This window comes from Macaca nemestrina, chromosome 5 (genome assembly GCF_043159975.1).
Source record: "Macaca nemestrina isolate mMacNem1 chromosome 5, mMacNem.hap1, whole genome shotgun sequence".
In the NCBI taxonomy this organism is placed as follows: domain Eukaryota; kingdom Metazoa; phylum Chordata; class Mammalia; order Primates; family Cercopithecidae; genus Macaca; species Macaca nemestrina.
In genome coordinates, this window is record NC_092129.1 from 42,610,352 (window position 1) to 42,637,535 (window position 27,184).

The 27,184-nt window shown below is 42.9% G+C and overlaps 1 protein-coding gene and 1 long non-coding RNA gene across 4 annotated transcripts in view; one reads left to right on the forward strand and one right to left on the reverse strand.

The window, feature by feature from the left end:
* The window catches only part of LOC105465699 (uncharacterized), a 45,474-nt gene extending 36,179 nt beyond the window's left edge, over positions 1 to 9,295 (reverse strand). The window contains exon 1 of the long non-coding RNA XR_003014410.2: positions 8,727 to 9,295. This is a non-coding gene — a long non-coding RNA (uncharacterized lncRNA). The remainder of the gene's footprint in view (positions 1 to 8,726) is intronic.
* Positions 9,296 to 9,365: 70 nt separating this feature from the next.
* On the forward strand, positions 9,366 to 25,350 carry LOC105465697 (TNF alpha induced protein 3). Of its 3 annotated transcripts, none has more exons than XM_011714271.2 (9): positions 9,366 to 9,625; positions 13,237 to 13,546; positions 16,852 to 17,042; positions 17,706 to 17,853; positions 18,014 to 18,184; positions 19,079 to 19,259; positions 20,461 to 21,380; positions 22,100 to 22,281; positions 23,062 to 25,350. In XM_011714271.2, the coding sequence occupies exons 2-9, from the start codon at positions 13,252 to 13,254 to the stop codon at positions 23,344 to 23,346; spliced, it is 2,373 nt and encodes a 790-aa protein (XP_011712573.2). In that variant the 5' UTR covers positions 9,366 to 9,625; positions 13,237 to 13,251; the 3' UTR covers positions 23,347 to 25,350. The 3 variants fall into 3 exon arrangements, with proteins under 3 accessions (XP_011712573.2, XP_011712576.2, XP_011712575.2); XM_011714274.3 differs by lacking the exon at positions 9,366 to 9,625 and adding an exon at positions 11,741 to 12,958; XM_011714273.2 differs by lacking the exon at positions 9,366 to 9,625 and adding an exon at positions 12,965 to 13,136.
* The last annotated feature ends 1,834 nt before the right edge of the window (positions 25,351 to 27,184 follow it).

The following is a 27,184-nucleotide window of genomic DNA, read 5'->3' on the forward strand; positions in this document are numbered from 1 at the left end:
CAATAGTTCTATACCTGTAAAAATAAGTAAATGTGTAAAGGAATTCTTGAACTCCCTTGCAAAAAAACCCTTTACCCCCAAGATATGGAAAACAACCATAAAATGCCTTGTTGTAGCTTTTAGTTTTATTAATTCCAAGCAAACCTTAGAATAAAAAGACTTCTCCTGTCAATAAAGTGAGCAAATAACAACTAACATTTATTGAGTGCTTACTATGTGCCAGTCACTGTTCTAAGCACATCACATGTATTAACTTATTTAATCCTCCTAATAACCCTAAGTCCTATTATTATCTCCAATTTTTCAAATTCAAAACCAAAGCAGAGAAGCAAGTAATTTGCCCAAGGTTGTTTAAGTAGTAAGTGGCAGAAGAAGCTTTGAACCCAGCAGTGTGATTCAGAACCTATACTCAGATTCCTATATTAAATGTTATTCACTGTAATATCAAATCATATACAATTTTCTTGATGGAATCATAGAAAGATAAAATAGCGGAATTGGAATGACTTAGGGACCAATGAATCCAGATCCTTCATTTTATAAATGAAGAAAATGAGGCCAGTTTAAGAAGGGAAAAAAATAATCTCTTAATCTCTTGGCTCAGCAGAAAGTTCCACCGTTTTTCCTAAAGTTTCTCAAAATGATTTCTATAAGACTTTGTACCTTAAAGACATAAAAACAAACAAACAGACAAACAAAAAAACAGTTATTGGCCAGGCACATTGGCTCATGCCTATAATTCCAGCACTTCAGGAGGCCGAGGAAAGAGGATTTCTTGAGGCCAGGAGCTCAAGACCAGCTTGAGCAACAAAGCAAGACCCCAACTCTATAATAAATTACAAATTAGCTGAGTATGGTGGCGCAAGCCTGCTGTTCCAGCTACTTGGGAGGCTGAAGCAGAAGGGTCGGTGAAGGCTACAGTGAGCCATGATCACACCACCATACTCCAGCCTGGGTGACAGAGTGAGACCTTGTCTCTAAAAATAAATAATAAAAATTTTAAGAATTTGAAAATAAAAAAAAAAAAACAGGTATCAACTCAGACAAACAGAAGCTTTAAGGCTTAGAGTCAATGATCATTAGTTTAGAAAGTGATTAATGTTTTGTTGTGGTGAATTTTTTATTTAAATTATCCAATTTAGCACTAGAAAGGCACTTTGAAAACAGCAGCATCCAGAGTTTTGCATTGTTCGCTCAGTTATCACAAAGTAAACAGCTGTAGCAAGGGAATAAGACGTAGCAGGCTGTGCAATTCTGAACAATTATAGTTAAAATGCCTAAGGCCAAGAATTTTTCAGCCACCCAAGAAGTACAATAATTTTCTCGAAGTTCAAAGCCGGGGATGTATGTATGAATGAAGTTATTTCATAAAAAAAAATCTTTTTCAAAAATCTCAAATCCCATACTTGCTCAAGTTAGGATGTTTGACACCACTAAGAACCAACCAAACAATGACTGTTTGGTTCAACCAGAGAACCTAAGAACCAACCATGAAAGCCTCAAGAATCAAGGCATTTCTTACAGGTTTATTTCACACCTGAATTGTAACAAGTTGAGTGTTCCCAGGGGTACTTCTTAAGATACCATAAAAGTAACTTAATTCAAGAGAAAATCACATTTCATTGTAGAGATGAAGCATAACGCTTCTCTAGTTGTTTTCTGTAGAGAGCTGAACATATCTCAAGATAGATTTGGTAGATTTATTTCAAGTATGAAAAATTCAGCAACCCCTTCCCAACCCTCTCCTCCTCCCTGCAAAGCATATACTAAAAATATGGCAACTGCAACATTTTCTCCTAATTTTCTAAATGCTCTCTAATAAAAACTAGAAATCAACAAGGCTAAATTCTAGGGATTTTATGAGAGCAGAACCAATTAAGAAAAATAAGAACATTCCCATTAACATAAAACAAAAGATTAACACTTTTGCATGTAAGTTCATTTACAAATAAATTTAAAAAAATTAAAGTGCATGAAAAAACATTTTAAAACGTCTAGACATTAATATGGGAAAACAGCCAACTTACTGTAATCAAAAGAATAATAAATATTCTAAACAAAAATAAAATTCTAAACCCCCAAACCACTGAATGGACCCCTACTCTCAGCCAAGGGGATTTCAAAGAAACCTAAAAAACTAGTTCAGGCCATGATGGGAAGGGAGGGTCGGACATGCCTCCTTATACTCTCCTCTCTTTGGAATTCAGGCACAACTGACCAGCATTAACATTAAAACAGAGATCTTAAGACTGACAAAACAGACTTTTTGTAGCAATAAGATAGCAATATGACAGGAGGCCCTGAAAGAAATCGAAGTATTTTACTTCCAAAGTTATTTATTTGATACATTTTGAAATGACCTGGCAAAGCTGTCTCTTGTGAGGAAACTCTCCATTCAGTAGATAATTCTCTCTCCTTTCCAGGTCTTTTCCTGATCCAGGAGAGATTGAACTAAGAGTCTGGCACCTTTTAAGGTCTGATAGGAGATATTTACCACCTATTACTCTTTCTGAAGCCTACTACCTGAAGACTTCATCTTCGTAACAATAACCTTGGCCTCTACAACCCCCACTCTTATCTTAACCCCAGGCATTTCTGTCTCAATTCTTTAGAAAGAAACTTAACTTTTTCAACCAACTGCCAACCAGAAAACCTTTGAATTCAACTATCACCTATAAGCCCAACACCCTCCTTGAAGTTGTCCCACCTTTCTGGACCAAACCAATGTATACGTTATATACATTGATTGATGTCTGCCTATAAATTCCGCCCCCTAAACTGTGTAAAATCAAGTTGTAACCCAAACGCCTTGTTTGTATACATGTTCTCAGGACCTCCTGAGGCTATGTCATGGGTCATGGTCCTCACATTTGGCTCAGAATAAATCTCTTTAAATATTTTACAGAGATTGGCTTTTTTTTTTTTTTGTCAACAGCATATAAACATCCATACTAAACATACCTGGCAGAGGGTCAGTGCATCTCTCCCTTGCTGATGGTTATTCATTCAAACATGAAAGGGGAAAATAACTGGTCTAGTCTTTCTCAGGAACACACACTCTTTTTAGAGTCAGACTATTTTCTTCTTCAATGAGTTAAGTTTTATTAGAGACACTTAGTAGTATATTTGGAAACTTAAAATGTAATAGCAGTACCTCTTCTTTTCTGATCTTCTGTTTATTCCCTTACCTACCTAAAAAGATAAATCACTAGGATTAACCCAACACTTAGGCTCAGTAAACTGCATTAACGTGTTTGGACTCTCAAAATACTATATTTCCTCAATTTTACAACATACTATTTTTTAACATTTTAGTATTTCTAATATAGTGATTAGTTTAAATTTTTACATAAAAAGCCTCAAATGCCAGAGAGTGAAGAGAGGTGGTTCTCATTGCCTGTGCATTTGCAAGCTTAAAAATGTCCAAAGGAAAGGTATCTTTTCATTCATCCACCCAATCGTTTCATTCATCTAACAAACTGTTATTCACTGAGTGCCTGTTTTATACCACGTACATTTCTGGGCACAGGGAGTACAGAGTACAATGACAGGCAAACATCAGTGACAGACTCTCAAAGAGTCTCATTCTAGTAGGGAAAGGTAGATGATAAACAATTAAACCAATAAATAAAGAATTTTCCATTGTGATAAACGCTTCAAAGAAAACAAGACAGAAAGATCAGGAAGTGGGGTAAGTCAGGGAGGTTTCTCTGATTAAATAACATGTAAGCAGAAAGCTGAGTGCTGAGCAGTTGAGAGGGCAGTCCCTGTAGAGAAAACAGTAAGTGCAGGACCCTGAGGCGAGCTGGCCTGAGCTCAGCAAAATCAGGGAACATGGAGACTCACCCTGTTGACTCATTTACATGGCTAGCTGAACGAGAAGTTCCATTTAACTTAAATTTGGATTTCTATCTCTTGAACAAAATATCTTTCAAAAGATACATTATGATGCTGGACTACAGCTACAAGAGAAAAACGCAGAACTAAAGTCCATTGTTTCTAGTAAAGCAATGGCCCGTTTGGTCCCTATATAGAGATAAAGCTGTTTAAATGTGTCATGGAAGAATAGACCCAATCGCACGATGAAAGGCTTAAAGGGAGCCAAATTCCTTTCCAAAGCTGTTATTGAACAGAGCATCTTCAAGGACTATCTCTGTTTCCAGCAGACCTTTAAGAGAAGTTTAAAGGAATATGTAATGTTATGGTCAATTCTAAATTACGAAAAAGGCCAGAAGAGGCAGATTACTGCAAACAGCCTATCTGAGCACTGCAGTACACAATTGTCAAAGATCAAAATCAGCTCAGAGGAATCACAAAACTCCAAGAAGCCTTCAAATCAAACATGAATGGTGACAGTGAAGAAGAAAAAGAAATGTCATCGCATCAACAAACGTAGGCTAAGTGAGTAAAGGAAGAAACGTGTGTACATTTCATACAATGAGGTTGTCCCCCTCCCAATCTTGTTATTAAATCCATAGTGTGTCTTACAAACATGGACTCTAAGAATCATAGAAATACCACAGCTCTTTCTCCAGCCTGCTAAAGTGCTTGGAATTTCCACCGTTAAGCTCTAGGAAGTTCTGTAAGAACATTTTTTTCAAGAAATATAACACAGTAACACATCGCAATCTGTTTGAAAAACGAGCATGATTTATCTTACCAGCCAGTCCCGGAAAACAGGTCTCCGAAGGAATGGAAGCCTTTAAAATTTCTTTTTTATGGAGATGGCTCACAGCCAAAGGAGCAGGATTATAGAGACCCCAAACTAGATTGAAGGGATTGAGGGACAAATGAAGAGAAAGGGGAATGTCAAGGCAAATTTTCACAATGGCTTGCACTATTCCAAGTAACAAGAACTAATTTATCTCAGAAACACATGGCTTATTGCTAAAACCAACACTGCATTCTAGCTAGTTCCTAGTAACACTCATTTCTAGGCTTTCTGTCATCCTATTTGGTCATTAATAGCAGCATTCGCAGAAACAGAAATGAAACTAAGAATTGAATATTTATATTTATGATGTAAAATAAAAATTACTTTGCCAAGTGTTTCAGCCAAGAGTTGACAGGAAATAAAACAGAATTCACAGGGATAGTGGATTTTCGGACAAGTTTGAGATGTCAGCATCCCATGCTTTCAGGCAAAGTGGAACAGAAGGAACTGTACTCGTCATTACACCAACTGCCTCCCTCCCAGCGGAGGGTCTTTGTTCCTGGCACTATGACTCATTGGGGTCACTAAGGACATCAGTTGTCCCTCCGCCATGGTGGGTCTTGGGTTTCTCCATTCGGTCCAGATAACACCTGTAAAGGATCTGAGGTCCCTAGATAAGAAGCAACATTCAGTAGAATTTGGCATTCGTAAGATGATGAAATCTATGACATCATTATCCCAGTTCTCACGCTTATAATCCACAGAGAGCTGCTCTTTATTCTCAGAACTAGCCTTTGTAGTGATCTTGAATGTGCAAACATCACTCTTTAGTAATGTTTGAAGCAGCATTTGAAAATCTGAACCATGATTCAAAACTATCCTGTAATAACTAAGCTGCCATAGTTATCTAAGGGTGCTTTCCAATATGTTTTGTATGATCTGCCTTTCCAATAGAGTATAGTGCAGGGAAAAGGGGTGGAGGCAATTGTATAAAAGACACAAAAGGTCCAATTTTAGTTTGGCCCATGACTGCCATGCCCTGGAATTCTGTACACTCTCAGAAAGAGAGTGTCACTGATTATTAAAAATATATAATTTCTTCTTTTTTATTTTTTTTAATTTTTAGAGACATGGGTCTTACTGTGTTGCCCAGGATAGACTCAAACTCCTGGACTCAAAGGACCCTTTCCTCTCAGCCTCCCGAGTAGCTGGGACTGCAGGTGCATGCTAATTAAGAATCAACAACCAGGGGCTCACGTGTGTAATCCCAGCACTTTGGGAGGCTGAGGCGGGCAGATCACGAGGTCAGGAGATCGAGACCATCCTGGCTAACAAGGTGAAACCACGTCTCTACTAAAAATACAAAAAATTAGCCGGGCGTGGTGGCGGGCGCCTGTAACCCCAGCTACGAGGGAGACTGAGGCAGGAGAATGGCGTGAACCCGGGAGGCGGAGCTTGCAGTGAGCCGAGATCGCGCCACTGCACTCCAGCCTGGGCGACAGAGCAAGACTCCATCTCAAAAAAAAAAAAAAAAAAAAAAAAAAGAATCAACAACCAATAAACTGTTGCTGATTCTTGATTAAGAAAGGCTTATGAACTATGTTTGAGCTCAGCAGGGTCGCCTCTCACTTGTCACAGGTAGTGCTCTCTTTCATCAGGTTCTTCCTGCTCCCCCCATCTTGGCAAGCACATCTCTTTTACTGCATGGTACAGGGATACAGGCTGCAAGCACAGTCTCACAGAAACCGTTTAATTCCAAGAGGTCATGTGTGCTCATTTTACACAGTTCATGACCCATAAACCCCGCATTGGTGTCAAAATGGCACGTAACTTAGGAACTCTCCAAAAATATTTCACATAATCAGAATTCATTTTTCATCTAATAAGGAGACATATTTTTTCTCCTGTCTACTAGATTTTAATAATTATTCTCTTCTTTAAAGAGTTCTGTCCATCTTTACAAGGCCTATAGCTCAAATTAAAGTCTCCTTCAAGGCTTTTCGGCATTCTATATCTCTTTGGTTTCAACTTATTCAACAAATCTCCCCAAATTGTATTTCCCCTTTTTTCCATAAGAAGTCATTCCATCTATACTCTCTCCTTCTCTTCTATTCTTTCCTTTTGTTTCGCCAAGAAAATTGTCATTGGTCTTATCAATGCATTACATAATAGAAGGGGAAAAGCCAAGGGTACAGCCCAACACAGCGCTGATTTAGAAGGTGGAAAGGACAGTAAAGACTGCCTGGTGGTGGGAGTGGCAATTCACAAGCCCAGTAGTAGAATCATGGAAAGTGGAGTTTGAACAAAATCGAGGGCTACAGACCACTCCTGCCTCTGACTGCTATCACCTTGTCACAAATCCTGGCAGGCAAGATGACAAAGCATTTACATCAGGACAGTTGGCAGTGGCAGGTATGGACATGGCCCCTCGGGCTTGCCACTCCTCCTGACTGCACTCCCAGCTCATCACACCAGAGAGCAAGACATGAGCCAGACAGGGGCAGTGGAAGCTGCAGGAGGAATTGAAGCCATGGAGCCAGACAGAGATGAGAGGGAGCAGGCCAACTCTGTTTACAAAGGAGCACCAGCGGGACAGTGGTGTGAGGACTAACATTCCAGGCAGGGTCTTTCAGATACACGATCTTCTTCTGTCAGCTCAAATGAAGCCCAGGAGGTTTCCTAAAGGTGGAACCAAGACCCTTCTACCTCTGAAGCTGCATTCTGTTTTGGGAGGCTGGGAGACAGGGCACCAAAAGAGTCCCTGTCTCACAGGATCTTTCCTGAGAGGAATGGTCTAGTAAGACTGGTCACTAGGGTCTTTGGAGTAACACAGGCTTAATGCCACAGGTGACTCTGCCCCTTTTGGTTGTGGAAACTGTGCAAATGTCTCAAGTTTTTTAAGCTTCATATAAAAAGCATATATAAGCATATAGCAACTAGTTGATCAATGTCATTTTAGACCCTGTCATTTCTGCTAGCCCTGAATTCCAGCAAGGTCCATCTACAATGGATAGCTGACTATCCATTGTTTGAATGTTGATAACACATTTGTGAACAAGAAGAGAGGACAAATAACGAGAGGTTTGGAACTGGAAGAAATTCCAGCCATCGGTTTTAAGACCAGAACCAGTCTTCGGAGAGGCCACTAGTGACACCCTGCTCTAAACTTCTTTTTTTTTTTTTTTTTTTTTTTTAGACGGATTCTCGCTCGGTCGCCCAGGCTGGAGTGCAGTGGCACTATCTTGGCTTACTGCAAGCTCCGCCTCCCGGGTTTACGCCATTCTCCTGCCTCAGCCTCCCGAGTAGTTGGGACTACAGGCGCCTGTCAACACGTCCGGCTATTTTTTTTCTATTTTTTAGTAGAGACGTGGTTTCACCGTGTTAGCCAGGATAGTCTGGATCTCCCGACTTCGTGATCTGCTCGCCTCGGCCTCCCAAAGTGTTGGGATTACAGGCGTGAGCCACCGCGCCCGGCCTGCTCTAAACTTCTTTTTGCCAAAACAGTGCCATCCTCCACCCAGCTCGCATCCCCATCTCTGCAGGTACTTACGGGCGAGAGGAGGATACTTTTCTAATTAAAAACCTGTGATATATGGCCTGACGAGTATTCTTAAATGTAATTAAAGGGACCACAGTACAGAATATTTCCAACTGGTTCTAGTTTAGCCAGTCTAGTAAATGATCCAAAGGGTCCCGTGCTTAGAGGGCAGTAAGACAGTAAAAGCACCCTAAGCCTCCTCCCTGCACAGGACCTGCACCCCCACTGCCCAGGGGACTGCACCCATCTCCACATGACTCACTCTCCCTATGCAACGCATGGGGGTGGGGAGGGGAGCGCCAGTATTATCAGCCATCAGCACCCTGGGGTGAACTGATAATCAGGACAACTAAAAACACACCTAATAAAGCCTTGGAGACACATGGCAAGCACGGTGATGGACTAGAAGCGATTTCTAAGCTGAAATGCTGCTTGAATGCAATGTCAGCTGGATGCTTGGTGAGCAGAAATAGAGAAGGGGAAATGGAGCAAGGGTGGCATAGGGGTGAATGTTGTTCTGATTCCTAAGTTTACCTAAGATTGGGGCCACGGGGTCAGGTGTTCCCTGGGACCTACGTCTCATGCAGCCTGGGGGCCAGAGCTGGCAGGAACAATGGAGATGGGGACCAAAGGCTGTCACTGCTGCTTTTTCTCGAAATTCCCGCCCGGGTCCTGTCTGGGGCTCCCGCCTACGCGCTCATCACGTGCACAGCCCAAACTTTTCAGAGCCAGCCCGAGGCCTGCGGGCCCGGACGCCAGGGTGGTTTTTAGGGTTTTCTTTTTTTCTTATTTCCCTTCTTCTTCTCCACAGTTGATGATTTTCTGCAGAAAAACAACTGCGAAAAAGAACCTATTTCATTTCCAGTTCCCATCACCGCGATTTCCACATGGATGTGACGTGACCCCAGCTTCCGAAATGCCCAGGTGACTCACGCGGGGACACCCCGGGGCGGGGCGAGGGAGTTTCTCTCTGGGCCCGCGGGGACTGGGCGGGGCGAGGCAGCGGGGCGGGGCAGGGAAAGGGGGCGGGTCGGGGCGCGGAGGCCGCGAAAGCCCCTCGCCCCCTGCGCCCTCTGGCGGCCGGCGGGACGCAATTCGCAGCCCTACCCAGAGAGTCACGTGACTTTGGAAAGTACCGTGGAAATCCCCGGGCCTAGACCCGCATACAACTGAAACGGGGAAAAGCAGACTGCGCAGTCTGCAGTCTTCGTGGCGGGCCAAGCGAACTTGGAGCCCGCGGGGGCGGAGCGGCGATAGCGGCCGCCAAGAGAGATCACACCCCCGGCCGACCCTGCCAGCGAGCGAGCGAGCCCGACCCCGGGCGTCCATGGAGCGTCGCCTCCGCCCGGTCCCGGCCCCGACCTCCGCCTGCTGGGCGCTCCTGCTTTGACCCGGACTTGGGACTTTGCGAAAGGATCGCGGGGCCCGGAGAGGTAACCACTGCGCCTCCCAGTGCCGTCTGCCTCGGGCTCACCGCAGCCAAGGGCTGCGGGTGCATGTTGGGCAGCGACCCCCGGGCTGGCTCCGTCTACCTGGCGTTGGTTTTGCAGCGCTCCTGGAGTGGGAGTTTGTTGGACGTTTGTTTCTGTCTGGGTTTTGAAGTGCTGGGAGTTGAGGTCACCGCTCCAGAGGTTGGAGTGACAGCCCTGGATACCTCCAGCCAGCTGTTCCTTTCGGATAATGCACGGAACTTAAGCTGCAGCTGACTGGTGAAGAGGCGCCCCTCGGGCCCTCTGATCGGGTGGTCGTTGATGCTTTGCTCCTTTCGTGTCTTTTTGGGAGCCAAGCGTTGCATGCTCCTGGCCACGTAGACCTTGCAGAAGCGCTGCGGCTTTTTCCCAAATTGTGCAGGGCCAGCCCGACGGGGAGTAGGGTACCGCAGTGGCCGCCAGCCCGGCGGAGGTGGGGGGCTTCAGTCCCAGAGACAGCTTCCCAGACGCTCAGGGGTCCGTGCACAGGGCTGGGGTCCTGGCGCAGGGTCTAGCTTTTCCAGCTGCAGCAGTGTAAGAGAAGTATGCATGTAGACATGGGTTGCTGGCGCCTGCTCCAGCCCCTACCCCACGGTTAGACTGTCTTTGTCAGCCGGAGTCGTCCCACATCCTGCCACCTGGCCTCTCAGGAAAGCAGTGGCATTAAGTAAGGAAGGAGCTTAACTCTTTTTGAACCCGCTTTGTTTTCAGTTCTCCTCGCCTCAGATCTTCTTGCCTTGGAAAGCCAGTCTGGTCAAGTGTCTCAGGGCAGCATTTTGGTGGAACCATTGTTAATTAAAGGGGCTTCTGGACCCGCAACCTTAATGTACTGGATTATTGAGCAGCCAATGAATGCTTCATTCTCATTGTTTAAGGTGCTGCTTTGATTTTTTTTTTTTTTCAATTCTTAGTACTATTTTTGATAGGCACATCCCCAAATTTGGATGAGGTATTTGTTGATAAATAATTCATCAATTTCCACAACGCAGACAAAAATATCTGCCCAGAGTGGAAAAATGAAACAAGGGGGAGAAGAGTTTGAGCAATGGAGAAGTTCTGTAGAATCCTAGTGACAAAAGTTGAGAAATTACCTTTAAATAAGACAGTGAGGTAACAAATGTTAAGAAAAAAAAAAAGTTAAGGGTAATATTGCATTGTTTGCCACTTTATAATGTATCTGAAACATTTATTCTTTAATCTTAAGTGTAGAGAGATCCAAGAACTGGAAACTTGGACAGTGGGTTTTGATTTCTAAGGAGGCAGTTTTACAGGCTGTGCAAGGCTAAACCTACCAATGAGATCACACTGGGGTATCCAATATTGACATTTGCATGCTTGCGTATGGTTTACAGCTCTCACTATTTTAGATCTTTGGTGAAAAATCTTTAGATTCAGAAGAGAAAAAAGGGTCAGACAAGCAAAAAGAGATAACACCTCATTTGTTTAAAATCTTCCTATTGCCCATCTCTTTCCATCTGATTGTGGCAGGCACTGTAGCCACAGGTTTGGTGTTGTGGGATTGCAAGGGGCAGGTATTGAAAGACCTGGCTCCTAGGCAAAACTTCGCCCCTGAATGGCTGTGGGATCTGAGCAGTACCTGTAACTCCATTGCCTTAGCTGCAGACTAAGTTGGTAGTGTGATTTCAAGGAAGGGAATAAGGTCATCTTTGACTTTCAGTCCCATCATCAAGCATGGTGATTGGCCTTCAGTAGTGGTCAGGTAGTGCTTGTTGGGTGGATGGGTGGGTTTGTGGGTGGATAGATGGATGGATGGATGGATGATATCGTGAGAGAGACTTTTGCTGTGCCACAAAGGAAAGGTGTATGTGTTATTTTTGTCCTGTTATGGTTTTGCCCAATTCCACCTGTAGAGGACGTCTGACATCAGAAGAGAGCACCATCTGATCCAGAGAATGACTCCCACTATGCCTTTCCCAGCAATCAGATTAAGAATCCTAATCTAAAACTATCACCAGAAAACTCCTCAGGAGAAACCATGGGTCATCTAGTCCAACCTCTCCCCTTTGAGTGGGCCACAAGAATTTAGACCACCTTATTAAGAGAGTCTAGACCCACGCAGGAGTAGCTACCCTAAAATCTAGATTTCTTCTCCTCCCTCTTCCATAGGTTTAACATTTTTATTAACTGGAGAGTTGCCCTGGCAAATAGGATGTGGCAGGAATGGAATTAACAATCACTGCGAAATTTCCTAGGGAATGTCTTTGTGCTCTGAAAACTTCTTCATCTTCTTGGAAATTAGGAATTGTGACCAGACACCCTACTAAGGGCTAGTGAATCAGAGCTGGCTTTTTACACTGTTCCATACTGGAGAGATCCCACATCATGTAAATTTGCATCATCCTGCACTGTTGGCATGGGTTGTAGATGCTGGTCTTTGCCGCCTTTCCTCCTTCATTTGCCAGAGTGGCTTCCTGGTGGAAACTTCTTTCCTTGTCTGCTTCTAGACTTTCATTCCTTCTACTAGTTGATTATGCTTAAAGATTTCAGGGTGAAAAGCCAGGCAGACATGCCCCTGTGTTGGTACCTGGAGGGTGATGATAAAATTTCATTGGCAGTTGAGTTAAAATGATTGAGCTCCAATATCTGTTCTTAGAAGTATAGAATTTATTGTTCTATTATTATTTTGTGGTTTTTCATTTTTTGTTTTCGTAGAGACCTGGGTCTCACTATGTTGCCCAGCCTAATCTCAAATTCATGAGCTCAAGTGATCCTCCCACCTAGACCTCCCAAAGTGCCAGGATTAAAGGCGTGAGCCACCATGCCTAGCCTATTGTTAGTCTGTTTCTTATTCTGATATGAAGTCCTATTGGGAGGTTCTGAAGGAATGCTGACTGCTCTTAAAATTACAAAGTATCTTGGTGGAAATGGGCTTTTTTATTGATTAGAAAACATTCGGTTTTAACTCTTTATAAACATTAGAATAAACTTTATGAATACACACTTTATAAATACTTCTCTTTGGGAATAAAGAGGAAACACCAGCCAGCAGCCTAAGTGACAGCATAAAATTGCAAGATTTTTCATAAAGTATTTTACTGTCCTTCCAGCATAGGGAGGGAGTGATAACTCAAGATTTGGCCCAAGAGTAGGATTGCCTGGTGGTGGTCTGAGGGGAGGAGCTACAGACTTGTCAGGGCTATGTTGAGCCCTTAACTGGCATCCGGTACTCCCCAAATCCAGCGCTGTTCAGCGTGGCCTCAGAATGAAACAGGAGCTTAAGTTGGTTTTGAGGAGCAGTACCTGTTGCTGACAGACAGGGTTGGCTCCCTGACAAAAGTTACTGAAAACACGGGTTATTCCCCTCCTCCTCAGTACCCACTCTCTGCCTTCCTTCTCCTGTTTAGGCTAATCTTTTAAAGTGATGTAACTTAAAACAGTCCAGTGTGAGTTAATCTCTGGGGCCAGCTAGTATCCCGGGAGTAGAGGTGCTAAGATCTTTTGCCTACAGATCAGGGTAATGACAAGATCAAACACTGGGGTTTCCTGCAGGCAGCTATATAGGAGTCGTATTAAAGTTAGGCTAATGGAATGGCTTTTTTTCCTTTCCTTTTCAGGTGTTGGAGAGCACAATGGCTGAACAAGTCCTTCCTCAGGCTTTGTATTTGAGCAATATGCGGAAAGCTGTGAAGATACGGGAGAGAACTCCAGAAGACATTTTTAAGCCTACTAATGGGATCATTCATCATTTTAAAACCATGCACCGATACACACTGGAAATGTTCAGAACTTGCCAGTTTTGTCCTCAGTTTCGGGAGATCATCCACAAAGCCCTCATCGACAAAAACATCCAGGCTTCCCTGGAAAGCCAGAAGAAACTCAACTGGTGTCGAGAAGTCAGGAAGCTTGTGGCGCTGAAAACGAACGGTAAAACTTGATCTGTTGTGCTTCTTTTGCCTGGGTGATAGCTCCCGCCTGCTGGGTCCCCATTCGAGCTTTAATAGCACAAGCCCAAGCTCAAATCAGTCTTGAGATTTAGTATTGAGACCTTAGTATAGAATCTCTATTCGGCGCATGTGATAATAGCAGACTTGTTTTGTGAATCTATTTATTAAGGATATTTTCTGATTGCGTATATTGCAGAGCACATTGAGGCTTGGAGAATGCATTTGTAAACACCATACCCCGATTAGGCAATTTGTTTCTCATTCTTGCAAATGTTTAATCATCTGTAAAATACCCTTCACTGGCCCGTAATGGAAATGTTAAAAGCCTTTAAGTTCAAAAGGAAAGCATGGTGTGAAAACTGGTAGTACATTTGTTTCCCACTGTCATTAGAAAATGCTTGTGATGTTCTTACACTTCTTGAATTGGTAGCATTTTATGGGTTAACCAGTGAATGGCTGTTGAAGACATGAAGAACTTCGTTTGTCTCCTCCTCCTCTCTGACCTAGGTTCTATTGCCTATGCCCTGCAAGGTGAAATAGATAGCTGAAATTTTTAGCATGAATTTTAGACTTCACCTTCATTATTTTTAGGGGTTCTTAGTCACTGAATTCCTTCCTGTCTGTGCTGTTCTGCCAATGGCCTTTACCACTAGTAGCTATTTCCTATTCCAAGCTTTACTGTTTTGTTTTTTAATCATTTCCCTTGGGTAAGAATATGTGCATTAACAGGAATGTCAGAGCATACTGCTCCATGCAGGCACAAAATTCTACTCTATGGATGTGGATAATTATGACAATAAGCAAATAGACTGTACAAGATCAATTAAATGCTCATAGTCTACATAAGAGCAGGAATCTCAGGTCCTTATATCTGTGACAGTCCCAAGCCATCCTAATAGAAATAATATGTCCAAGGGAAGAAAATCCTTGTTGACAATGATTACGATAAGAACACTAACTTAATTAACTTCATTGGTACATTAACTTTGGCTTTTTTTGACTTGGGTAACTTAGAGTGATTAGTGGACATGGGTTTTTAAATTTTGATTCTGGGGACTCTTGTACATTACCCCAACATCTTGCCTAGACTTATGAAACACTGATTCTTAGAAACATACATAGAAAGAAAACTGGGGATAGCTACTGTCTGCATTGTTCTTGGCATTAAATTAAGTGATACATAGAGGTAGGTAATTATGTGAAGTCATCATCACGGGGTTTATGTGCCTGACAATTTGTGGTTTTAATCCTCTCCCATTTGTTACCAAAAAGAGATGGAGTCAACTCTGGGGGAGTTAGAAACAAAGATTCTGCTGAATTAAAAATGTGGTAGAAAGGGGAAAACCTTATTAAGAGAATTAACTGACTTTTTGCTTTATTTCCTTAAGAAAGGAAATGCTCTATTTCCACTAGAAAAAAAAAAAGGAATATAAATAGGAAACACTTATTTTGCAAACATGTCATTTAAATCAACAAGGAGCCACACTAGAAATAAAACTACAAAAGCAGGTGTATTTGTGTAACATTTTCTGGGAAATCATTTTTGGACTCAGAATCCTTTTGTTTCTTCACTTTCAAGAAAACTCCTTAAGATTCTAAAAAACGAAGAAAAGATATTTAGGGAGGGGAGGAAAACAAATGACTTTTTAAATTTGATTTTGATTAGCACCTTTTAAAAAAAATTAATCCTTCCCTTGATAGGAGAGTTCTTCAAAGGCAATATCTGTTTGGGGAGGGGGTGATTCACAAGTTTGCATTTGAGGATATGAGACTGTGGTGAATGAGGAAGGGAGTAGGTGGCATAAAATTGAAACTTCATGTGAAAAATTCCAGCGTCTATTGGCTGCAGCGATTTCACTTGTATAATGAGTAGCCCTATTCCAGCTCACCCTGACCACACCCACTTGGAAAGTCCAGGGTGCACTTCGCAGTTTAAATGTCTACACACCAGAACAAAAAGTACAATAGCTGTTGCTCAATTGCTAGTCAAATAACTTAGCACTGGGGAATTCCAGATGTTACTTAGGGAATTTTATACTGGTGCATCTCAATAAAGAACTGAAAGTAAGCACAAGAAGAAAAAAAGCCTTATCTTTGCTCTAGATTTTGCAAAGGGGAAATTTCAACAGAATGCAATCATTGCTACACGTCTGCCAAGACACAAGGCTTGGGTGATCTTTTTTGTTCATTTGTTTGAATACTTAGCTAGTTTTTCTAAATGTATAAATTGAAGGAATACTGGCTGTGGATATATATTTGAGGTTTTTTGGTTTCTTTACAGTTTGACTATAATTACAATTTGATAAAATTTCAAATAACTTTATTGCCCTACTTATAGAGTAATATAAGAAACAGTTTAACTTTTCTTTATAAAAATTATTTTGCACTTGCCAAAGGAGATTAAGGAGTTAACGTTTTTTGTTTTAAACATTCCCCCAAAAGATTTATTGTTTGGGGGTTGAAAAAAAATGCAGCCCATTGAATTGTGAGTTTTAAACTGGAAATGTCACAAATTAATGGCATACAATTAAACTTGTTTTTTGTTTTTTGTTTTTTTCTCAAAATGTCAGCCTTAAACACTGAATTATTTTCAAATTTAGACACCCAGGTGCTTTTTAACTTTTGTACTTTACAGTTACTAACAAGCAGGTTTGCATAAGGCATTTTTGAGAGCCGGACTAGCAGGCCATAGGTAATTCAGTGTTGTCAACGCCACTTTACACACCAGGAGAGGAAACTCCCAGGGCCCAAAGGCTAAAGTGGAATGGTCAAGTCATTTGCCATTGAGTCACAGCCAGACCATCCCTGTCTAGCAAGCCATGCCTGCTTCCTGGTTTGTGCGTGCAGCCTTGTGTGCGCTTCCTTAGAATTAGAGAGCAGCCATGCCAGTGCCTTCACCGGCAGATCAGGGGATGGTAGGAAGGAATGGGGCTTTAGAGACCGTCACTCACTGCCCTCATTTCACAAACAGGAAAAATGCCCAGAGAGCTCAAGGAATTTCCCCCAGGTCACCTGAACTAGGTAGGAGCAGAGTTAAGCTAGAACCAAGGTCCCCTGGCTCCTCTGCAGTTGGTGTCATTCATTAAAAAGAAGAATAAAAAGAACTGTTTTTTCCTTAAAGCTGTCATCATCTTATGAAATATCAGTTTGCCCTTGACTAGGAAATTAAACCAAATTAAACCATTCAGTCCACTAGAATAGCAGTAGGGCTGGTTTATTCTGAAACCTTTGCTGGGCCTTCCATGCAGATAACTTGACTCCTTCTCTTTTCCTTTCTGTCCTCAGGTGATGGCAATTGCCTCATGCATGCCACTTCTCAGTACATGTGGGGCGTTCAGGACACAGACCTGGTACTGAGGAAGGCGCTGTTCAGCACGCTCAAGGAAACAGACACACGCAACTTTAAATTCCGCTGGCAACTGGAGTCTCTCAAATCTCAGGAATTTGTTGAAACGGGGCTTTGCTATGATACTCGGGTATGTTTTTCCCCGTAATTATCTACTGACAGAGCTCCATGGTGGGCATAGGGTACCCCTGGACGAGTCCCTGCCCTCTGGTAGCATCTGATGGACTAGGTCACATGAATTTGTCTAAGTGAAGCATACTCAATGGAAAACACCAGAAACCTCCAGTGGGACCCACCCAAGGCTCTTGCCCTGTTTTTGGTTAGCAGATTCCCAGCTGTGCATCTGTTCCCTGTAGCAGCAAGTCTTTTGATCATGGCCTTTTCCACTGGTGTTTTGTTGTTTTTCGGTTTGATTGCCCTTAGCTTTGCTGAGCCAGCCAATAAGATTAAGACACGTGCCTCACCATCCTCAGTCACACGTTTGGAATTTTTGTGAACATTTGGATAAGGGGCTGCAATGTGATACCTCATCAGGGATTTTTTTTTTTAAAGCAGGTGCTGTCCCGTCCTCCCCAACTTTTGAGTTTGCCTTGTAGTGGAAAAAAGTAAAGGAAGAAAATGGAAATGGGGAAAAAAGGGTGATCATTTGAATGATAGTTTCATGAAAGGGGAAAAATAAGCTGAGTTATATAAATGAATAATTGTAGAGTGATGTCAGAATGACTTTTTAGTACAGGGAGTACAGGGTACATTCAAGCTTTTTTTTTCCTTTCTTTCACCCCCCTCCCCTTAGAACTGGAATGATGAATGGGACAACCTTATCAAAATGGCTTCCACAGACACACCCATGGCCCGAAGTGGACTTCAGTACAACTCACTGGAAGAAATACACATATTTGTCCTTTGCAACATCCTCAGAAGGCCAGTCATTGTCATTTCAGGTGAGATGCCTATAGATCACATATCTGTACTTAAATGCTTTCAGCTTTATGGCTTGGCTCGTCGAGAAAACCACATTGCCAAAGTTCAGGTAACAGAGTGAAATGGAATTTGATGAAAGTCACCTAAGGGTCTCATTTTTCTTTCTCTTTCTTTGAACAGACAAAATGCTAAGAAGTTTGGAATCAGGTTCCAATTTCGCCCCTTTGAAAGTGGGTGGAATTTACTTGCCTCTCCATTGGCCTGCCCAGGAATGCTACAGATACCCCATTGTTCTCGGCTATGACAGCCATCATTTTGTACCCTTGGTGACCCTGAAGGACAGTGGGCCTGGTGAGAAAACTGCATTAATTCAGATTTGTAACTAGACACTGAAACATCAGGGGTTTTTTTGCTTCTTATTGAAATAATCTTATTTAAGTATCTTATTTTTATTTAAATGCATTGTTCTGTGACTTGCTTGGTTAGTAAGAGTAATGCAATAGCAATAACTCATAATACCCTCATATCTTTTTGAATATGACTTGGAAAGTACTTTCATACATGATAAATTAAGGCACACAGTGCCTGTTATGGAGCAAGTAAATGCCTGTCAGGTTAGCTTTTTTATTTCTTTTTGAAACAGGGTTTCCCTCTGTTGTTCAGGCTGGAGTGCAGTGGCACAATCATGGCTCATTGCAGCCTCAACCCCTTGGGGACAAGCAGTCTCCCGCTTTGGCCTCTCAAAGTTACAGGCATGAGCCACCGTGCCTGGCCTGTTGGCTGTTATTTTAATAGCTTCATGTGGAATAAGCACTGTGCCTTGGATATATTATTTTATTGCATTTTTATCCTCTTAGCATTCTTGTCAGATGTAGGCCTTGGTAGCCTTATTTTACAGATTAGACAGTTAAAGCTTAGAGAGGTCAACTGACCTGCCTAATGCCACACAACTTGACAAAAGCCAGGATTCAAACTCAGGTCAGTCTGATTCTAAAGCCTGGGACTTCAACCAATAAGATCCACCCCCTCCAGGCTGGTTAATATTCTGTGAGTTTCCTGGAAACAGTGCATTTTTATATTAGATTGTAGCACATTCTGTTTTCCCTTTTGGGTTTAACTGTGGCTGAGAATAGTTTTCTATTCTGTAAATTATATATTTTACACACTTTCAAAATGCGATCTACTTACCTATGGCCTTGTTTAGTAGAATACGATTTTACTTATGTGTTATTTTTTTTCCCTCAGAAATCCGAGCTGTTCCACTTGTTAACAGAGACCGAGGAAGATTTGAAGACTTGAAAGTTCACTTTTTGACAGATCCTGAAAATGAGATGAAGGAGAAGCTCTTAAAAGAGTACTTAATGGTAATAGAAATCCCTGTCCAAGGCTGGGACCATGGCACAACTCATCTCATCAATGCCGCAAAGTAAGCAGTTTATGTTCAGCTCTCTCCTGTGTCATCTGTAACTGTCTTTAACCTCAGCCACCTGAGTTGCTGCCACCCTGAAGCTCAACAGTAGAGTGATTTGTGGCCAGTTTCTGCCAGTGGGAAACAAATTCAGAGCCTTGTGCATGGTTAGAGAGGATTCTGTAAGGCCGTACTAACTTGGTTTTCAAATCGAAATAAGTCATTTATCCATATTGAGTTTCCTAGATATCTGGATCCCAAAAGCCAGAATTGCAGAATTATGGGTTTTCAAAGTGCATTTACATCAAGGATAGTTGTTGTTTTTTGTTTTTGTATTTTAATTACTCTGGTACGTATTAAAAAGACTAGCAAGTGAAAACACTTGGAAACAAAAAGCTTTCTCTCTTGGCTTCTTGGTAAGAACAGGCACATCAGACATAGCTGGGGCTGTAGAATTGTTCCTGTTGCAGCTCATGATTCTGCCACATGGAATGGGAGGAAAGCCCCAGAATGCCCATTGTGCAGGTATCTGGTCTTTAAACGTTGGCTTTATGTTAAAGAGATGCCTGTTTCTGAGCACTTGAGATGCACAAGAGATGACAAGGAGACCGTAAGAGAATCTGTCTCTCAACGTGGAGATTAGCAAATTATAGAGTCAACAGTAAATAGGCAAGTGCCTTTGAGTGTGTCTGCATCTTAGTTACTCATGGCTGCTAATGCTGGTGGAGACCAGACACAAGTTTAAAGTTAGTAATAGCAAAATACCCAACCTGAGGTTCCAAAGTAGTTTGTGCTATAAAGTAGACTAGTCCCAAACGAATGGCCTGAGTGATGTTTTACTCAAAACTTGATCTCTGAGAAATTAAAGAGTCAGCTGATTTTTTTTTTTTTTTTTTTTTTTTTTTTTTGCCCTTGTTTTAAAACTATCTATAATTTTTGGATGGACCAAGATTGATTAAATGAAACTGTGATTTTAAAAATAAGGAAGTCTTAGCAAACTAACTGACATCATTCTTGACTCTAGAACGTGTTGGGAAATGTGTCAGATCATGTTACGTGAAAAGTGTGAGCTCTTCATCACAGGCCTGCGTTTCAGTTAATGGTTCTGCAATTCTTGTCATAATCCGTATTCTAAAACTTTGTTCTGTAGGCTAATGATGTAAAATCTTGTGTGTGATTTTGTGTAGTCTCATACATATTTTTTCTTTTTGGTCTTCAGGTTGGATGAAGCTAACTTACCAAAAGAAATCAATCTGGTAGATGATTACTTTGAGCTTGTTCAGCATGAGTACAAGAAATGGCAGGAAAACAGCGAGCAGGGGAGGAGCGAGATGCATGCCCAGAATCCCATGGAATCTTCCCTGCCCCAGCTTTCTCTCATGGATGTAAAATGTGAAACGCCCAACTGCCCCTTCTTCATGTCTGTGAACACCCAGCCATTATGCCATGAGTGCTCAGAGAGGCGGCAAAAGAATCAAAACAAACTCCCAAAGCTGAACTCCAAGCCGGGCCCCGAGGGGCTCCCTGGCATGGCGCTCGGGGCCTCTCGGGGAGAAGCCTATGAGCCCTTGGCGTGGAACCCCGAGGAGCCCACTGGGGGGCCTCATTCTGCTCCACCGACAGCACCCAGCCCTTTTCTGTTCAGTGAGACCACTGCCATGAAGTGCAGGAGCCCCGGCTGCCCCTTCACACTGAATGTGCAGCACAACGGATTTTGTGAACGTTGCCACAACGCCCGGCAACTTCACGCCAGCCACGCCGCAGACCACACAAGGCACTTGGATCCCGGGAAGTGCCAAGCCTGCCTCCAGGATGTCACCAGGACATTTAATGGGATCTGCAGTACTTGCTTCAAAAGGACTACAGCAGAGGCCTCCTCCAGCCTCAGCACCAGCCTCCCTCCCTCCTGTCACCAGCGTTCCAAGTCAGATCCCTCACAGCTCGTCAGGAGCCCCTCCCCGCATTCTTGCCACAGAGCTGGAAATGACGCCCCCGCTGGCTGCCTGTCTCAAGCTGCACGGACTCCGGGGGACAGGACGGGGACCAGCAAGTGCAGAAAAGCTGGCTGCATGTATTTTGGGACTCCAGAAAACAAGGGCTTTTGCACACTGTGTTTCATCGAGTACAGAGAAAACAAACGTGAGTGAAATGGTTGACTTCCTAACATAGCAGCTACTGTCCAGAAGAGGTTTTGTTCCTGACTTTTAAGGAAAAAATCCCGTGTGGGCAGTCAGGCAGAGTGGTCAGGACCTACCGTGCTTTTCTACTGGCTTGTGCATGGGACAGCCACGGTGGCCCTGCCAGCTGCCCATGGAGGCAAAAGGCACTGCGTGGTTGTAGCAGCTCCTAATATCACATTCCAAAAACCAGAGTGCCCTGTAGACAGAGCTCATGGGATTTGCTTTTACTAGACCGTTCAGGTCTGGCGTATCTAAGACAGTCTTAAACTAGACTTCTTTTGCAACTTAGATATAATAGAACAATCTTAAAATCTGAAGAGTAGTAACTGGAGAGAAGGAAGTCTCTCTTGACACTGTAAGGAAACAGATGTGGTTTTGGAAATCTCTCGTTTGAAAGAAGGGTGACCAGGTAATGCCTGCTCTTTGCCCTGTTCCTGTGACCAATCAGTGCTTCAAGTTCAAAATGAGAGATTGGTAAAGCCAAAGATGTTTCCATAATAGTGTTGTTATTATTTCTTTTGCTGAATTTATATACTTAAATATGTACCTATATATATTTCTATATATTTAAGGCTGGCCTAATCTGTATTTGGAACCCATTTATTTCTCTAATGTCAGCATCTCTGTATCTGTGGGGTGACACCTATGTGGTACTAACTAGCATCCACTCTCGTGTAGATTTGGTCGCTGCCTCAGGGAAAGCCAGTCCCACAGCCTCCAGGTTCCAGAACACCATTCCGTGCCTGGGGAGGGAGTGCGGCACCCTTGGAAGCACCATGTTTGAAGGATACTGCCAGAAGTGTTTCATTGAAGCTCAGAATCAGAGATTTCATGAGGCCAAAAGGACAGAAGAGCAACTGGTGAGACATTTTGAGGAGTTTTCCCTCCCTCCCGTGTGTCCGGTGCTTTTTGCTGGAGCGTTGGCTTCCGACAGTGACAAGCAGGCTTTCGTCTCTGCCAGGTTCTGTCCCCTCATGATAAAGGATTAGTTCAGAACCTGAAGGGGAATGTCCATGTCACTGTGGCTCCCCAGGTCCGAAATGCTGCCACCGATTTTCATGCTCCAAGAATACTTTTGAATTTATTTTAAAAACAAAGAAACACAGCCATTGCATAAAACTTCTTCCAGCCCCCAGAAAGCCAGACCGTGATGAGAGGCTTCTTTGATTTGTAAGAGAAGCACAGACATCTAAAAAGCAGCCCTTCTTAAATAATCGTTTATCACAAGGAGCGAACAGACAGAGCTTGCCGGGGGCCTGCGCTTAATGGTACATCAGAAAAGCCAGCTTTGACAGATACAGGTGTGTCGCCGGTTGTTCACATAATGGTAGAGAAGCCATCTAAGAACAGTGGTTATTGGTCCCAACAGAAGAGAGCCAGGGAAAGTTTGCAGGCCAACTTAGGCTTGACGGTTTTCCTCAGCCTCCCTGGGGGCCAAGTCAGCTTTCCTTGAGATTGGAAGGAAACATCCTTCAAGAGCTCTGGCTCATAGACTGCGGTGCTCTCCTGTTCCCTTGCTCAGGCAGGTAAAGCTCTTTGTAGACTCCACACTATCCAATGAGATTTCAGTGTGCTGTCCCTAAGAAATGTGAGCAATAGTTTCCTGACTTTTTAATGATCTGTCTGTTCTTTCCACTCAGAGATCGAGCCAGCGCAGAGATGTGCCTCGAACCACACAGAGCACCTCAAGGCCCAAGTGCGCCCGGGCCTCCTGCAAGAACATCCTGGCCTGCCGCAGCGAGGAGCTCTGCATGGAGTGCCAGCATCCCAACCCGAGGATGGGCCCCGGGGCCCACCGGGGTGAGCCTGCCCCCGAAGACCCCCCCAAGCAGCGCTGCCGGGCCCCCGCCTGTGATCACTTTGGCAATGCCAAGTGCAACGGCTACTGCAACGAGTGCTTTCAGTTCAAGCAGATGTATGGCTAACCGGAAACAGGCGGGTCACCTCCTGCAAGAAGTGGGGCCTCGAGCTGTCAGTCATCATGGTGCTATCCTCTGAACCCTCAGCTGCCACTGCAACAGCGGGCTCAAGGGTGTCTGAGCAGGAGAGGAAAGATAAGCTCTTTGTGGTGCCCACGATGCTCAGGTTTGGTAACCAGGGAGTGTTCCCAGGTGGCCTTAGAAAGCAAAGCTTGTAACTGGCAAGGGATGATGTCAGATTCAGCCCAAGGTTCCTCCTCTCCTACCAAGCAAGAGGCCAGGAACTTCTTTGGACTTGGAAGGTGTGCGGGGACTGGCCGAGGCGCCTGCACCCTGCCCGTCAGGACTGCTTCATCATCTTGGCTGAGAAGGGAAAAGACACGCAGTTGGGTGGGTTGGAGAAGCCAGAGCCATTCTACCTCCCCTCCCCTAGCATCTCTCAGAGATGTGAAGCCAGATCCTCATGGCAGCGAGGCCCTCTGCAAGAAGCTCAAGGAAGCTCAGGGAAAATGGACGTATTCAGAGAGTGTTTGTAGTTCATGGTTTTTTCCCTACCTGCCCGGGTGCTTTCCTGAGGACCCGGCAGAAATGCAGAACCATCCATGGACTGTGATTCTGAGGCTGCTGAGACTGAACATGTTCACGTTGACAGAAAAACAAGCTGCTCTTTACAATATGCACCTTTTAAAAGAATATTTTAGTGGGAAGACGTGTAACTCTTTGGGTTATTACTGTCTTTACTTCTAAAGAAGTAAGCTTGAACTGAGGAGTAAAAGTGTGTACATTTATAGTATACCCTTACATTATGTATGAGGGATTTTTTTTTTTAAATTATATTGAAATGCTGCCCTAGAAGTATAATAGGAAGGCTAAATAATAATAACCTGTTTTCTGGTTGTTGTTGGGGCATGAGCTTGTATATACACTGCTTGCATAAACTCAACCAGCTGCCTTTTTAAAGGGAGCTCTAGTCCTGTTTGTGTAATTCACTTTATTTATTTTATTACAAACTTCGAGATTATTTAAGTGAAGATATTTCTTCAGCTCTGGGGAAAACGCTGCAGTGTCCTCTTGAGAGAACATATTTGCTTTGAGTCAGGTTGTGGGCAAGTTCCTGACCACAGAGGGTAAATTGGCCTCTTTGGTACACTTTGCTTGCCTCCCCGGGAAAGAAGGAATTGCATCCAAGGTATATATATTCATCAAAGTTTCGTGCTTCTCCTTATGAAACTCCAGCTATGTAGTAAAAAACCATCCTCTGTATTCTGTTAATGCCTCTGAGTGTCCTACCTCCTTGGAGATGAGATAGAGATAGGGAAGGAGCAGGGATGAGATTGGGGATGGTCACAGGGAAAGATACGGCCTTTTGTGATGGTTTTATTTTCTGTGTTAACACTGTGTCCTGGGGGGCTGGGAAGTCCCTTGCATCCCATGGTACCCTGGTATTGGGACAGCAAAAGCCAGTAACCATGAGTATGAGGAAATCTCTTTCTGTTGCTAGCTTACAGTTTCTCTGTGTGCTTTGTGGTTGCTGTCATATTTGCTCTAGAAAAAAAAAAAAAAAAAAAAAAAAAAGGAAGGGAAATGTATTTTCCCCTGAGATAAAGGCTGTCATTTTGGGGGTCTGTGCTTATGACCTGAAAATATATGTGCTCTATAACTCTACACAGCCTTTACTCATATTATTAGACATGCTTTCCCCTTAGAGCTCCCTAAGTTTTTTCCCAGACAAATCTTTATAATTTCTTTCCAAAGATATCAAATAAACTTCAGTGTTTTCATCTAATTCTCTTAAAGTTGATACCTTAATATTTTGTGTTGATCATTATCTCCATTCTTAATGTGAAAAAATTGAATTATTTATACTTATTATAAAAAGTATTTGAAATTTGCACATTTAATTGTCCCTAATAGAAAGCCACCTATTCTTTGTTGGATTTCTTCAAGTATTTCTAAATAAATGTAACTTTTCACAAGAGTCAACATTAAAAAATAAATTATTTAAGAACAGATTGTGATGTTTTCAATTGATGAATGCTGAAAGAAAAAGAAAGGCTCGGATATTAAGACTGTGCTTCCTAAGCAGCTTTATTTTGAGGCACACCTGAGCAATGCACACATCTCTCATCCATGGTAGCAAGGCAGCTTTTCATAAATAATAACTGTATGAGGTCCAGGCCCGGTCCTCAAGCACAAGGCCCCGCTTGACAATGAGGACTCTTTTCCTCTGATGGGAAGAGGAAAGGGATGCTAGGACCCTGTGGCCCTTCTAAGTTTCCTGCCCTAAACTTTCATAGAGTGAAGAAAGAGAAAACAACAGGGAGGAGGAGGAAAGACAGGAAAGAGAGAAGAAGGCAGGGAAGAAGGAAGACTGATGTAAGATCTCCTGGGTCAGACAAAGCAGAGGAGGCAGCATGGCTGTGCTGGCTGCCAGAACTAGGAAATTAAAAAATAACACATTCCTCCATGTGCAAGCCTTCATCCCCACCTCCCATCCAGTACAAATGGACTCACAGACGACTGATTCCGCAGGACTGTGCAGCTCCCAGAATCTATTTTTTTAAGCTCCTCGGGTGATTCGGATGATCAGTCAGATTTTAGAATCACACTTTAAAAATATATTTATAATCATTTTTTAAAATTTTAACTTTTAAAGTAGAAAACTTTAATGAAAAAGTGACAAGTACTATAAAGAGCCACTCTAGATGTGTGGTATTATTTCTGAGGACTCTGTTCTGTTCCATTGGTCTGTATCTCTGTTTTGGTACCAGTACCATGCTGTTTTGGTTACTGTAGCCTTGTAGTATAGTTTGAAGTCAGGTAGCGTGATGCCTCCAGCTTTGTTCTTTTGACTTAGGATTGTCTTGGAGATGCGGGCTCTTTTTTGGTTCCATATGAACTTTAAAGCAGTTTTTTTCCAATTCTGTGAAGAAACTCATTGGTAGCTTGATGGGGATGGCATTGAATCTATAAATTACCTTGGGCAGTATGGCCATTTTCACGATATTGATTCTTCCTATCCATGAGCGTGGTATGTTCTTCCATTTGTTTGTGTCCTCTTTTATTTCACTGAGCAGTGGTTTGTAGTTCTCCTTGAAGAGGTCCTTGACATCCCTTGTAAGTTGGATTCCTAGGTATTTTATTCTCTTTGAAGCAATTGTGAATGGAAGTTCATTCCTGATTTGGCTCTCTGTTTGTCTGTTACTGGTGTATAAGAATGCTTGTGATTTTTGCACATTAATTTTGTATCCTGAGACTTTGCTGAAGTTGCTTATCAGCTTAAGGAGATTTTGGGCTGAGACAATGGGGTTTTCTAAATATACAATCATGTCATCTGCAAAGAGGAAGGGTTATAAACCATGCTGCTATAAAGACACATGCACACGTATGTTTATTGCGGCACTATTCACAATAGCAAAGACTTGGAATCAACCCAAATGTCCATCAGTGACAGACTGGATTAAGAAAATGTGGCACATATACACCATGGAATACTATGCAGCCATAAAAAAGGATGAGTTTGTGTCCTTTGTAGGGACATGGATGCAGCTGGAAACCATCATTCTTAGCAAACTATCACAAAAACAGAAAACCAAACACTGCATGTTCTCACTCAAAGGTGGGAACTGAACAATGAGATCACTTGGACTCGGGAAGGGGAACATCACACACCGGGGCCTATCATGGGGAGGGGGGAGGGGTGAGGGATTGCATTGGGAGTTATACCTGATGTAAATGACGAGTTGATGGGTGCTGACGAGTTGATGGGTGCAGCACAGCAACATGGCACAAGTATACATATGTAACAAACCTGCACATTATGCACATGTACCCTAGAACTTAA